This window comes from Equus caballus, chromosome 14 (genome assembly GCF_041296265.1).
Source record: "Equus caballus isolate H_3958 breed thoroughbred chromosome 14, TB-T2T, whole genome shotgun sequence".
In the NCBI taxonomy this organism is placed as follows: Eukaryota; Metazoa; Chordata; class Mammalia; order Perissodactyla; family Equidae; genus Equus; species Equus caballus.
Window position 1 is genome coordinate 79,380,403 of NC_091697.1, and position 13,130 is coordinate 79,393,532.

Consider the following 13,130-nt stretch of genomic DNA (forward strand, 5'->3'; position numbering starts at 1 on the left):
GAGGAAGTAATGGAGAAGTTTGATGGGGAAGAGAGGTTTTTATTTTATGTAAATAGAAGCACATTTTGTATTCTTAATGCACAGAAGAATGTAACTCACCCAGTAGCTAAGGCTACTTGTCCCTCTTTGAGAACTGGCGAGTGAACTCTCTTCAGTTTCTCCTGGACAGCTTATCTTTTGTTGCTGTTTAGTTATTCCAGTGTGCCCTACAATGATTTTTATGTCCTGGATTTATACGATTTCTCCTGCATGTAAATCTGAAAGACCTGTACTACAAACTCCAAGAAGTTCCCACAGTAAAACAATTAAACATTAGGTCCTACCTTGAGCCTGTCACATCTTGCTGTCTCATTGGGAAAATCAGTTATTACATGTGGCAAATCAGGGCCACGAGGCTCATAGTGAGTTCATCTCAGCTCAGATATCCATAGAACAGCAGTGTGAATATCCGTGTGTCACCTTTTCACACCACCTCTCGTGAATAAGACAAAAACTATCTCAAGAACTTAGGTTTTTCTAATGAATTGGAGTCACCTGCGTGCACTGTGTTTGTGACATGCACATTTGCAGTTGGGGTCCACAGGAAGAACCATTTCCTGGATCAAACCACAGAGTGCAAATACTGTGCCCTAAGTAACACACTAGTTACTGTAAATGTCAGGAGAGGGAGTTTTTCCGACTTTGATTTAATGAAAGCCTACAGCCAAGCCAGCTGTTAGCACTTCTTAACTGCTTGTCAGAGCGAACAGGGGACATGGGGAGGGCCGAAAACATCTTTTCTGTATACTTTTGTCCTAGAATTAAAAGAGTTTTCAACAGGTGTTGAATAGCGACACTAGGGGTCCTTTACAGCTTGATGTCTTTTAGGTGGTGAATTTCTAAGTTTTCCTCCAGGACGTGGATATGGAGTTACATGAGGAGATCCGTGTAAAATTAGTTTGGAATTTGCATCTCGAATCCGCTCACTTGCAAAATAAGCGTTTTAGTTTTCTGGGCTCCCCATGAAGAATCATAAAAGACAAAAATAAAAAAGAGGGAAGGCACACCAAACATCAGTCCTCTCTCCGTCACTGAGGATATTACCAAACTAATTGTAAGCCATGTGTGTTTTGATTGATGTCATCTGCTTTTTCTGAACAAAGAAACCACTTGAAGCAAACACATAAGGAGGAAAGTATGCAAGCACTCATTTCTGTAATTTTTGTCATTTCTAGAATGCATTAGTAAACATATGTGACTGTTAAGGGTCTTACCACCCTTGGAAATCCCTTTGACATTATGCTGTGTGCACTGAGGAGAGATAATCTTACAAATGCAGGGAAAGTTTACAGCCTTATTATCTTGAAGAGGAGAAGAAAGTTTCTTCCTCAAATGATTTATAACTTGAAACATGTTGTCATGTTTTGGTAAGCCCACTTTATTAATTCCATCCTTCTCTGTGGCAAATTTTTAAAAATAAATGTACCATTGCAACATAGTACTTTCTCAATAGCATATTGTACTTATAATAGCATGAGGGAAGTTGCTGGGCTCAGTTTAGTCATATAGAATGCAGAGCCAAGTTCTGAGTAAAACCTCTAATTGAATTACCTGCAAAGCACTGACAGACAGGCTTTCAGGACAGACAAAGCTTTGCTTTCCCCAGCAGAAACAGGTCATGTTTAAGTTGGCCTCGTAACTGGCTGTTATTGGTTCTTGCCAGCACTTTCACCTTGGGCTCCGGTGGGCCCCTTTTCCTGCGGGAGAGGAGGAGGAGCTCTCTGAAAGCAGGAGGGCTCAAGCATTATCTTCTTATTTTAAAGAAAATTGATAACAGATCAAGTTAAATGGAAGAGCCTTTGAAATAAAAATCTAAAGTATTTTTCTGTAGATTACCAGCATTCTTGCATCATTCTTTCTTTATTGTATTGAAAACAGAAGATAGGGATGGCCCTTTCTATAGCAGTCTGTATCAATCTGAAAAGCACTTTTGTTTTAACTTCTGGGAAGAATTAGAGTCTGCTCCCGTTGTTCAGGAAAGAATGTATTGGAGACCACTTGCATTTGGAAGTGAAGAGTAATCTGTCGTTCTCTCCTTTCTCTCTTGCTCTCTCTTTTTGTCTTATCCACAGCCTCTGCAATCCCAGATAATGGAAGAAGGTCCTGTCTAAAGCTCAAAGTCTTTGTGAGACCAACAAGTAAGTTCCCTAGAATGAGCTTCAGAGGGCGGCTTCACGGCGCATGCTTTATTGTATGGTCTGGTTCACAGCGGTAAAACTTTTTTTACTGTTAAATCCTGTGTGGTATCTGTTTTGTATATCAACATCCATGTTTTAGTTTTCATCATATTTTTTCTCATTCTTCATGATGCTTTTATTTGAAGTACACAGCAGTTGCTAACTTGTTGTTTCTTAGACTGTTGTATGGGCACAGCAAAGGGGAACAATATTGGCATTTGGATACATGCCAGTGATTGTAAAACAATCTACATCAATAAAAGGAAAAAATAGAGAGAAAGAAAAAAAGAAAGAAACGGGAGTTGAAGGGTGTCTTCACTAACATATTTGGCTGTTATCTCTATTTTTGTTATAGATAGCTGTATGAAAACTATAGGTGTTCATGATCGTGTTTTCGATGTTAACGACAAAGTAGAAAATTCATTAGAACCAGCAGGTTAGTATGCTTAGAGAATCTCTTTTAACAAATGCATCTCTCTCTGGTGCTTCAGTACTTTTTTTCCTTTCTTCCCTCCGCATGTTTGCATGTTATAGTTGCTCTGCTTTTGCTCATTGCTAGTAATGCTAATATTATTTATATTCTTCCTCATTCCTCCAGTATCTCTGTGTAGTGCATGGTAGATAAAATATGACTTTTCTTTTTTGGGCATGGGTTTGATATAATGCGGTATCCTGATATAGAGGCCCCATCAGAATGCTAAAATCTCACTCCTTTTTACCATATCTTCCGAGCATGCTGGTGACTCACTGTGAATATTAATGGATCTGTTTTCATATAAGACAGAAGAAATTTCTATTGTATATGCTTATAAAATTTTTTTATATTATGTCCAAATCTATGGATAAAAGTAATAGGACTATTGCACAAAATAGCAACGAATTCAACATATTCAGTTTTCTCTAGAAATTCACATGCATCAATGGACTGATCTAAAGAACTTAATTTTATTTCAAATATTATTTGGGCTGTTGTCAATAGCAGTTGGTCTGGAGAAGTATAATCATGTTGCCTCCTAACGCCACAAATTCACACACCTGCTGCTCCCACAAATGTGTCAGTAGTCTGTTGAGCCAAAATAAGTATTAAAGACGAATAAATTTTTTCTACTAGTAGCTTCCACACACCCAAACTTTCCCATCACAGTGAAGAAAAGTAAAACCCACAAAAGCACTCAGTGAAGCATTTACACTGTAGCATAGCGCAGATAATGTAAACCACTTGGTTTTCAATTCAATCTGGCTATTTAATGCACCTAGATTGAGTGTGAGAGGTGGGCGCCCACTAGCCATGGTTCGCTGAGGAGTGTGCCTCGATGCCCCTGTATACTTGCCTTCCTGTTCTTTCCTTTCCTCCTCCCACTGTTGAAGATCTTCACTGGTTTCCTTACCCGTCTCCCATGACCATCTCAAAGTTAAGGGAAATAAAATTATTTTCTCTTCACAGAAAGATGTGAGCCCCCTTATGCAAACAGAGGCTTTTTATTTCATCTGTTTTCACTAGGACTTCTCTTTCTTATGGTCCTAGAAATTAAAGTGTTGTGAGGTCCACTTTCTCCTTTGACTATTGTTACGGGGACTTACTTACGGTCAATGAGCCTTAGGGAAACTTACCTGAGTAAATACGGTGCCTCAGGACATACAATAGCTTTCACGTTGTACCTGACAGGAAGAGTTAGGTTCTTTTCCCCAAGCATTCTTGTTTTTCTGAGGCAGGCAACCTACCCAGAGCACAAATGAGAGGTGTGTACAATAAGCGCTCTCAGAGGCCTTAGTGGCTCCCCAGGGATCAGTTAGCCGCTTTAGAAAGTTGCAAGCAGTGAGTGCTGACATGGAGACATTTTAATTGTGTCCTGGAAATCTGGAAGCATTATTGTGGCTTGTCAAGGTACCAGACTCCTCACAAGCTTGAGAACTTGGGCCATCATAGGACCTGTGAGTTAGAGGGTCTCTCTTTTAAAAACCAGAGTCTACACTCTTCCTTTTACGACTGAGACTTGGCCAAGGCCACACAGCATTTTAGAGACAGATGCAGGTTTAATATTCAGATCTCTCAACTCTCATTCCAACATTAGTATAAAAGTAGGCTTCTGTTACCGTCACTAGATATACAGATGTTCAGAAAGAGAACTTTACTCTTTTGACTTTAGTCAGTCACATGTAAAATGACTGGCAGAGTTAGGCAGGTTATAAACATAAGTTAGCCTGAATTACGATTTTTTAATGCACATTGTTACAGAATATAGACATACCTTTCCAATCTTTTTTTCCAGGTAAATTACACTGCCTGTCAAGAAAGCAAGAGGCTGTTTAGAAACATAACAGATTGCATGTTTTTCTTTGATAATGAAGAGGCACAGTGAGGACTGTTCTGACGTTAGGAAAATTACCTTTGAATTCAACTAATGATAAAATGCAAGATATTAAGCTATATTCATACATGAGCATATTTAACTGTCTTTGGGGAAATAGGCCTTTTTTACTGAGCATTTAAAATCCATGATGACCCCAAATCTATGCACATATAACTGATGGAAATTGCAAAAGTTTGACAGATGTAATCAGTGTGTGTGTGTGTGTGTGTGTGTGTGTGTGTGTGTGTGTGTGTTGGGGAGTGGACATGCATAAGTGTACATCCAGGAAAAAAATCCTTGAGTCAGTCATGACTATATTTAAGGGCTTTCTGATGAGCACCTTCACTAAAAAAGTAAGACAAGGTTGAGCTACGATCCCGGGCTGTATGAATGTAATCATAAATTTGAGTACTTCACCATATTCCTTAGAAAATTCAGTCAGAGTTGAGGCTCTGCACCACTGTGTGGAGTGGTCGAGTGTAGACCCAGACTTTATGAATCCAGCAAGCCTGAAAGGATTCCACTGCATGTTCTCGGCAATGTGTACTAATTCACCTGTCTTTGGAATGTATTTGTCTTTTTTGTTTGCTTGCACACTCTGCCTGCCAGTTTCCTATCATCAGGGACAAAGGATGATCTCAGGGCAGACATATGTCACATAATATGCTCCAAAATATTGCTAGCGTTCTCTCAGTTAACCATTGAAGCCCTCATGTTGTGGAATCCTGCAGCCAGGAGGCAAGACTTGATTTGGCTTCTGAAGAGGACTATTTCTTCTTCCAAGCCACATTCACTGTTAGAAGTGTTAGAAATTCTCTCCTGTTTAGGTGTAATTTCCATTGGGATAGATTTTACTTATGAATTCCTCCTTAGAATTCTGAAATTGCTCATATTTACCCAAAAACTTACCAGTTTCTCATTTTGCTTCTTGGGGGCCAACATCTCCCAACTTTGAGGCCCTATTTTAATCAAAAGATGCCTCATAGAATCCTGAGCCAGGACCAGCATGTTGCAGGGAGAAGAGAAAAATCGTGATGCCCTAATAGGACAGATTTTCCCCTTTGAGGACAAGACAGTATTTATTGGTTGGTTGCTTAGAAGAAGGCTGATTCCAAAGATTGTCTATGATTAGTGAACTGAAAGGCACATTGAGCCTCATGCTTCACGTATATGAAAAACAAAAGCTTTCTTCTCAGTGTCCTGCAAGGTCCATTCACCGTGTTTTGTGCTCCGTGGGCCTAGAGCAATGGAAAGTCGTCACTGAGCAGCCTGCAGGGACGGCGAGGCTGGGCTCCTTCAAGCTCATTCTGAGCTCATACCTGAGTGTGACCTGGGTACCTTTTATCAGTCCACTTCCAAACTTTACAAGGAAAGGATTGGGTAATTAATATGTTAGCAAAAATAAGGTGGAGAAAAACTCTGTAGCTGATGTAATTTCAGGTATATAAATACACGTGGTATGTCAAAATGAACTCTGGAATCCTCAGGGTTTATGGTTCTGTCACAGTTGAGCCTGAAGTACGCTATTGCTCTGATTGACAACATATTGGTACTCTTCAGAAAGTGATTTGGATTTTAATTTCAGGGCTATTCAGGGCATTTATGTCTACCACTTGTTAACTATGGATTTAATATCTTTGCAAGGCTGAGAAAGAGCAGAGAAAAGAGAAGAGTCCACAGTAATCGGCTCTACCATGGGGGGCTTTATATTTTCCTCTGCGTTCGTTGAACTTCCCATTCTTGCTTCCTAACCTTTTCTAGTCTCCAAAGCTAATAGGCACTCCATGCAGGTTTGCTGAGGTCCAGGAGAGGGGAGCAAATTTGACGCAGAGACGCAGCCGCTTCTCGGTGAGGCCAGGCTGAAATGATAGGAACCCTCCAGGGCAGAAGACTCAGCGCGGAGAAGACATGTTTCTCAGCTCATATTGGGAAGGAATGTGACGTACAGGGACATCGCACATGACCATATCTGAAGCAGGGGCCAGCCTGTGAGCCTGAAAAGTGGCCACTTTAGGACAATAATACTCTACCCAGTGAAGAAAAAGCATCCTTATTGTGACATGTTGTGGTGTGTGAAAATATAAATGAGTTTAAAATAACTGATAATCCATGAAGGGGTTCTAGGTGAGTCATTCAGGGCTTATCCTTCAAGGTCTACAAAACCGAGAACACTAGAGTCTCACTCGTTACCGTTCTTTCTGATTGACCATTGAACAAACCCAAGATGGCAATTGCTGAGCTCCCACAGGAAGGTCCCCTGATGCTGAAAGCCCACTGTTGGCTCCAAGAACATGTAGTTCAGAGATCACTTAGGCCAAAAGCACAAGTTAGGTCAGGTGGAAAGAAGAAGACAGGCAACACTAGAGCATAGCATGGCGCATAGGCAAGCCGCCAATCTATCTTTGGGTACTAATTGCTGCAAAGTTCCATTTCAAAGTTAAGTCTGTTTATCATGTAGATCAGGAAGGCCATCCAAAGTCAGAGGCGGCCTCATAGAAGACTTTATAGCTAAATAAAAGAAGGTTACCACACTTAATCCATTTTATTTAGAGGAAAATTTGCATCCACACTGATAATTCATGTGCCAAGCTTCAGCCTGATAAAAGTAAAAATAGTCAAGTTCAAGTAATTTAATCCTGGAGATACCAGGTTTGTAATGGTTAATAGCACCATAATTGATTCCTAATTATAGGCACACCAGTGGGCGCCAGTTTATTGAGGCTTAGTGGGCATTATGTATAGTTTATTTAAAATGCTGTTGTTTTGGCATTTAATTTTTCATATTTAAAAAGTCATCTAGGTATCCAACAACCAGGCATTCAGTAGTAATCCTATGAAACTGCTAAAAAGAAGAAAATGGGCAGCCCCTTCTGGTTAACCACTAATATGCCAACATAACTGCACCCCTCCACCCCCGGCCCGAACATGTCACTTGCTTCTCCATGGCATCTTGGGTTTAGAAGTTACATTCAGGTACGTCAGGTTTGTGCAAAGTGCCTCTGACTGCCAGCGAACCAAAGTAGCTTACATGCCAAAGGTTACAGTATGTGCACAATTTTTCCCCTCCATTTTTAAGGAAAGTACTAATATTGCTGAGAAAGTCCAATTTTCTCTGCCTCTCCTTTGTTTGCTGTAAATAATGAGTGATTATGCAGACATGAAAGTCAATGGTGGCACAAGGTTCATTACCCTACTTTGCAGAGGGTGGCGAGGTCTGTTAACAGCAGGCTGCTGCAAGAGCGTTATTAAGGATGTGAAATCTCATTGGAATGTGTGCTTTCTATTTGAACAGATGACACCGTACATGAGTCAGCCGAGCCATCCCGCGGCGAGAACGCGGCACAAACACCAAGGATACCCAGCCGCCTTTTGGCAATCCTACTGTTTCTCCTGGCGATGCTTTTGACATTATAGCACAGTCTCCTCCCGTCACCTGTCACAGAAAACATCAGGGTCTTGGAACACCAGAGATCCACCTAACTGCTCATCCTAAGAAGGGACTTGTTATTGGTTTTTTTGGCAGATGTCAGATTTTTTTCTTTCTTTCAGCCTGAATTCTAAGCAACAACTTGGGGACAGTGGGGGGGCTAAAGTAGTTGCTGCCCCCCTCATCCCACCTTCCCCCCAGCCCTTACCCCTGACTTCTCTCCCCTCTTCCAAATTAAATGGACTCCAGATGAAAATGCCAAATTGTCGTAGTGACACCAGTGGTCGTCAGCTCCTGTGTATTCTCCTCTAAGAGCTCACCTCCGTTAGCTCACTGTCAGCCGTACGTGGACAAGGAAGAATAGTGGCAGATGCAGCCGGTGATGCCGAGGCCCAGGAGGGTTTTACTCTCCCATACAATATTTATGCCTTCTCATTCAGAACTGTAAGATGATCGTGCAGGGCATCATGTCACCATGTCAAGTCCAGAGGGGAGGTATTAAGAATAGATATAATATTACACCATTTCCTCTAGGAGTATATAAATGAACGGCTTCTAAAAGGTTGAGACACTGGTTTTCTTAAGATAACTGTCTTAAAGCATTCTTGACAGCAAAACCTGTGCTCCGTACAAGAAGCCTTTTTTCCAGGAGGCGGGTCAGGTGGCGGAATGCTAGCACAGAGAAGTGTGAAGACAGAGACAACTAGGTTTAGTGGGGGTGCGTATGTGTGAGTGCCTCTAATATTTTTGGTGACTGGGCAGTGCACACCAGATTTTTCTTTCCTTTGAATACAGATCACCATGGTGCTACAACTTTTTTTTTTTTTTTAAAAACTCAAAGAGGCATTTTTATGAATAAAGTGACCTTCCCCAAGGCTGACAAGCCAGGGTTGATGCGTGTATAATGGAATAGCTTTGGATACTCCTCTGGGGGACAATACGTACCAAGGAAAGGATATCAGTGGCCCGAGGAGATGTGATTTGGCTTTGCTGGAGCGCCAGTGTGCTGTGGCCTTTCCCCGACTCCCACCCTAGTACCCACATTTTGCTCCACAGTCCACGATTACAGGGGCTCAGACACAAACCCCTGTCACCAGGAGAGTCAGTCAGCACTACTTGGGAGGGCTAAAGGGAAATTTGGAATAAAAATTCCAAAGTTTGGATAAAAAAATTCAAGTGTTGATTTTATATTCTTTCCCTTTCTGACACAGCCTGAAGCGTAGGGGGAACATGTGTTTATCTGTGGGAGATAAACAAGATGGAGTCCCAAAGACTTTAACAAAATATTTTTTTAAAAATCCACTAGAATAGAAAATACATTATTTAGATATACTTTATGCTGAGAGTGAGTATATATGCTTGTCCTATTTAAACTTGTGAGAAAAAGTGGTATCCCTTGATACATTTAGAAATATGGGGGCTATCTTGTTTCATTGTGGGGGTGGGGCAGAAGGAGAATAAACGCAGGATGACCCTGTTTAAGGAATCTTAGCATGGCCGACGAGGGACGTTTCCAGTTGATTATGAGGAAATGCAAGCCTTGGGGGTTTCTTCTGGCGAGGCTGTCACGAACTTTGAACTGCAAAGCCTAGACAGGGAAAAGTGTGAGACCAGTGGAAAAGAAATCTAGCCTTTTTGCTATTGCACGACATGTCCATAGAAACCATGCCTTTGAAAACAAAACAAATATAAATGCAATGACCATGTAAGATGTGAAAAATTGGAAGCATTCCAGCAAAATACGGATTTTTTATATATTTGTTTTTTAAAATGTATATGTAAAAAAAAAAAGAGGGGTCATATTGTGGACAGACTATATGAATGGGAATTTGCTAAGAACTGTGAGCAGTTCTGAATTAGAAAAATATGTGAATGAAAGGCAGCTGTGAAGGTACTGCACCCTGGAGAGTTGTACACATGTTGAAATGTAATCTGGGCTTACCTGATCCGTTTGGAGTGGATGTTACTGCTGCGTCTGTTCACACTTGGAACCATGTGAGTGAGGTTGCCAGCCTCGCAGGTCCCCAACATCAGGAGCTTCTCTGGAGTGGCAGAGTCTTATCACAGAAGGCAGCCGCCACTTCACTGAAACAAAAGTTCACAGCATTAGATTCGTTTTTCCTTTAACTAATTATATGCTCAGTACTCTCAGTAATATCCAGTAAAACTTCTTTTTAGTAATAGTTACAGGCTTGTTGGTCCAGTGGGATGTGGGTAGGGGGAAAAAGATACCTTCTAAAATGGATCAATAGTCAGAACCAAAATAATACTGCATGTTCCATAGCCACAAGGAAATCAGAGGCTCCTGTAATGATTCCCGTTAGTCATAACTACATTAGCAATGCTACTTTCATTTAGAAACGGTGACTTCTGTGGTTTTTCTAGCATTTGTCTCTAACAAATGAAATAATTACTCATGGCCCTCCCTGCCATTGTCTTTCATTTTTCACAGTGAAATTAGACCCCTTTACTTCACCGTTGTGCCACTACAAACTAAGTAAAAAACAAAAAAAAATAGCAAGACTATCCACATCAGTAGATAGTGCGCTTACCTACTTATAAGCGACGTAATTGTAGGTACTGCTTGCCATGGAGTTTTCAAGAAGATGATCGGTATCAGACAGTTTTCATCTTGTCCAAAAAGTGCTGGTGGCCTTTTGTGGTGGTGTTACAACCCTCTGGGGGCTTAGGAGGATGTCGATGCAACTTTGTAGCAGCTTTTAATTTCAAAAACTATTCAAAAGTCTGAAGGGCAGCCTTAGCCACGTCTCAGCCCCAGATAGTCAAACCCCCGCGACCTTTGCCCCTGGTTGCCAAGGGCTTTGCAACATGAAGCAGGGAAATAAGGATCTGTCTGTTTAGTGGATACCGTGTATCCTTTAATAGACCAGGTAACAGTTCGTGTTAGTTTAGGCTATTGTTTTGTACTGTACTTTCTTGGGTGGCAGAGGAAAGAAAAGTAAAACGTTAAAAAAAAAAAAAAACTGCGTTCTTTAAATTCTGTATTATTAGCAACCTCTGTTGTATATAGTGTTTGATAATAAAGTATTAATTTGATTCTTATGTCTTTTGTAAGTGAGAACAATAGTCTTTCAGGATACAAAACATGCATTGAGGCTTTGAAACATCCAATGTATACGTGGCTGAGAAGAGTCACAAATGGCCAAAACACTGCTCCATACAGGACTCACGTGCGGTCATCGCCCTCCCAGTCTTAAGACTCCACCATCTTGGGACCTGGAACAACATGACGTTTTTGATCAATATTTTGTCCTCAATGTTTTCAAGGTCTGATGCTGGAGCCCTATGGTGTTTTTTTCTCCCCCCAGCATGTTGGTTTGAAAAGGTTTAGGGAATTTAGAAACGGTTCTGTACTTTGGTTTGGTTTTCTGTTTGTGGTGGTTTTCATAGACTGTTCATTTTTCCCCAGGAAGAGTCTTGCCAGTATCACATGCAGCCCGTGCATGGGCAAAGTTGCAAACCAGCCCATTTAGGAAGGTTAAATGGGGGCTGTTTCCCTCTGTATCATTGTGAAAGAAGAGTCACACAGTACCTGTGGACTTTCAGGGACTTTGTTTTTCTCTGGTGCCTTAGCAACGGCAGCAGCCATTTTTATTAGTTTCCCCCAAATTAGAAAAACAGTTTTAAGTTCCTCCTCTCCATTCATTGCTCTCAGAGCTGTGGTCACTAGTTTTTCTTTTGAAAACCACCTCCACCAACACCCCCGTTTGCCTACACCCCCCTCCTTTATTTCTTATGTTTATTTTTTTGTCTCTTGCCTTCCTCCCATGCTTTATTTCCCTCAGAACCGTGAATGGGCAGGTCTGTCTCTGGTTTGGCATCACTGAGTTTTTCCCATGCATTTGCCCCAGAGCTGCTCGAATGTGAGACAAATCTCCCTACAATGGGCTTGCCCCCATTGTCTGTACAGTTTAATAGATGCTGGCATGTTGGAGGTTACCCATGAGTCAAAATCCGCTTTCCATGCTTACTCTTGACACCCCATTGAAGCCACTCATTGTGTGTGCGTCTGGGTGTGAAGTCCAGCTCCGTGTGGTCCTGTGCTTGTACTGCCCTGCTTTAAAGTTCCTTTGCACTTACTCATCGAGTGCTGTTTTGAAATGCTGACATTATATAAACGTAAAAGAAAATGTAAAAAAAAAAAAAAACCCCACACACAAACAAACCCATACGATCTGTATTTGTATATACACGTGTCCGTACAAGTATACCTAAATAAAAATTAAAGATTTTCATCATTTTAATTGGAGCCCTCCTTCTACTTCTTTGTTCCTTGAATGACGCCTTTATTTCAGGGGCTACTTGTACTCTGCTGATTTTTCAAAATCTTTGTGGACAGAAAAGATAATACGACACGCACAAGAGAAGCCCTGAGCAGCTCAAAGAATGCAGGGTCAGAAATGCCCAAGTATCTAGGCACATTCCAGTTATTCTGATGAGAAAATGGGGAGATTTTAGCCTTGTCTCTGTATTTGAGCCTTAAAATAGGCTCTGTGACAAGCCCTGCGTCCTAAACAACTGTTAAATACAACCAGAGCTAAATACAAATTAAATTCTTTCACTTTGCGCATGTTTTTCACTCCATCAAGAAAAAGACAAAACAGGCATTTTTTTCAGCAAACATCTTACACTTCAGAAAGACATAATGACAGTAGTAACAATAATAAATCATTCAGTACAACCCAAAAACCTCAATTCTCACTATCAAGGAAGAATTAACTTACTACTGTGTGACCTTGGGCAAGTCACACAATATCTTGGGACTCAGTTTCCTTATCAGGAAATAACAGGGTGTGTAAGTGATTTGTTTGATTTTCTGAATGTTGCCCTAGCTGGGCACTGCAAAGCCCATTCTGCATCTGAGTGATGCAAGTTTTTGTCTTTGATGATGACATTGCTATATAAGCACAATCTGAGAATTTCATCTGCAGAGGGAAAAAGCATCAAATATCTGACATAATAGACACCTAATGCATTTCAAGACTTGGCTTTAATTATACCATGTTAACGTTAAACTCATTGAAAGCTTTTTATTATACGTAATTATTTGACAGGGCACTAAACACTAATTATAGCTTACTGTAACCTTTTTTGCTAATGAAGAATGACAGCTTT

General features: G+C 40.9%; 1 protein-coding gene across 2 annotated transcripts in view; it reads left to right on the forward strand.

The window, feature by feature from the left end:
- Window positions 1–12,259, forward strand: part of EFNA5 (ephrin A5) — a 272,447-nt gene extending 260,188 nt beyond the window's left edge. The window contains exons 3-5 of one of the 2 annotated variants that reach the window (XM_023617907.2): window positions 2,112–2,177; window positions 2,572–2,652; window positions 7,860–12,259. In XM_023617907.2, coding sequence (XP_023473675.1) covers window positions 2,112–2,177; window positions 2,572–2,652; window positions 7,860–7,981 — 269 coding nt within the window. In that variant the 3' untranslated portion in view covers window positions 7,982–12,259. The remainder of the gene's footprint in view (window positions 1–2,111; window positions 2,178–2,571; window positions 2,653–7,859) is intronic. The other variant, XM_023617908.2, reaches the window with a different exon arrangement.
- The last annotated feature ends 871 nt before the right edge of the window (window positions 12,260–13,130 follow it).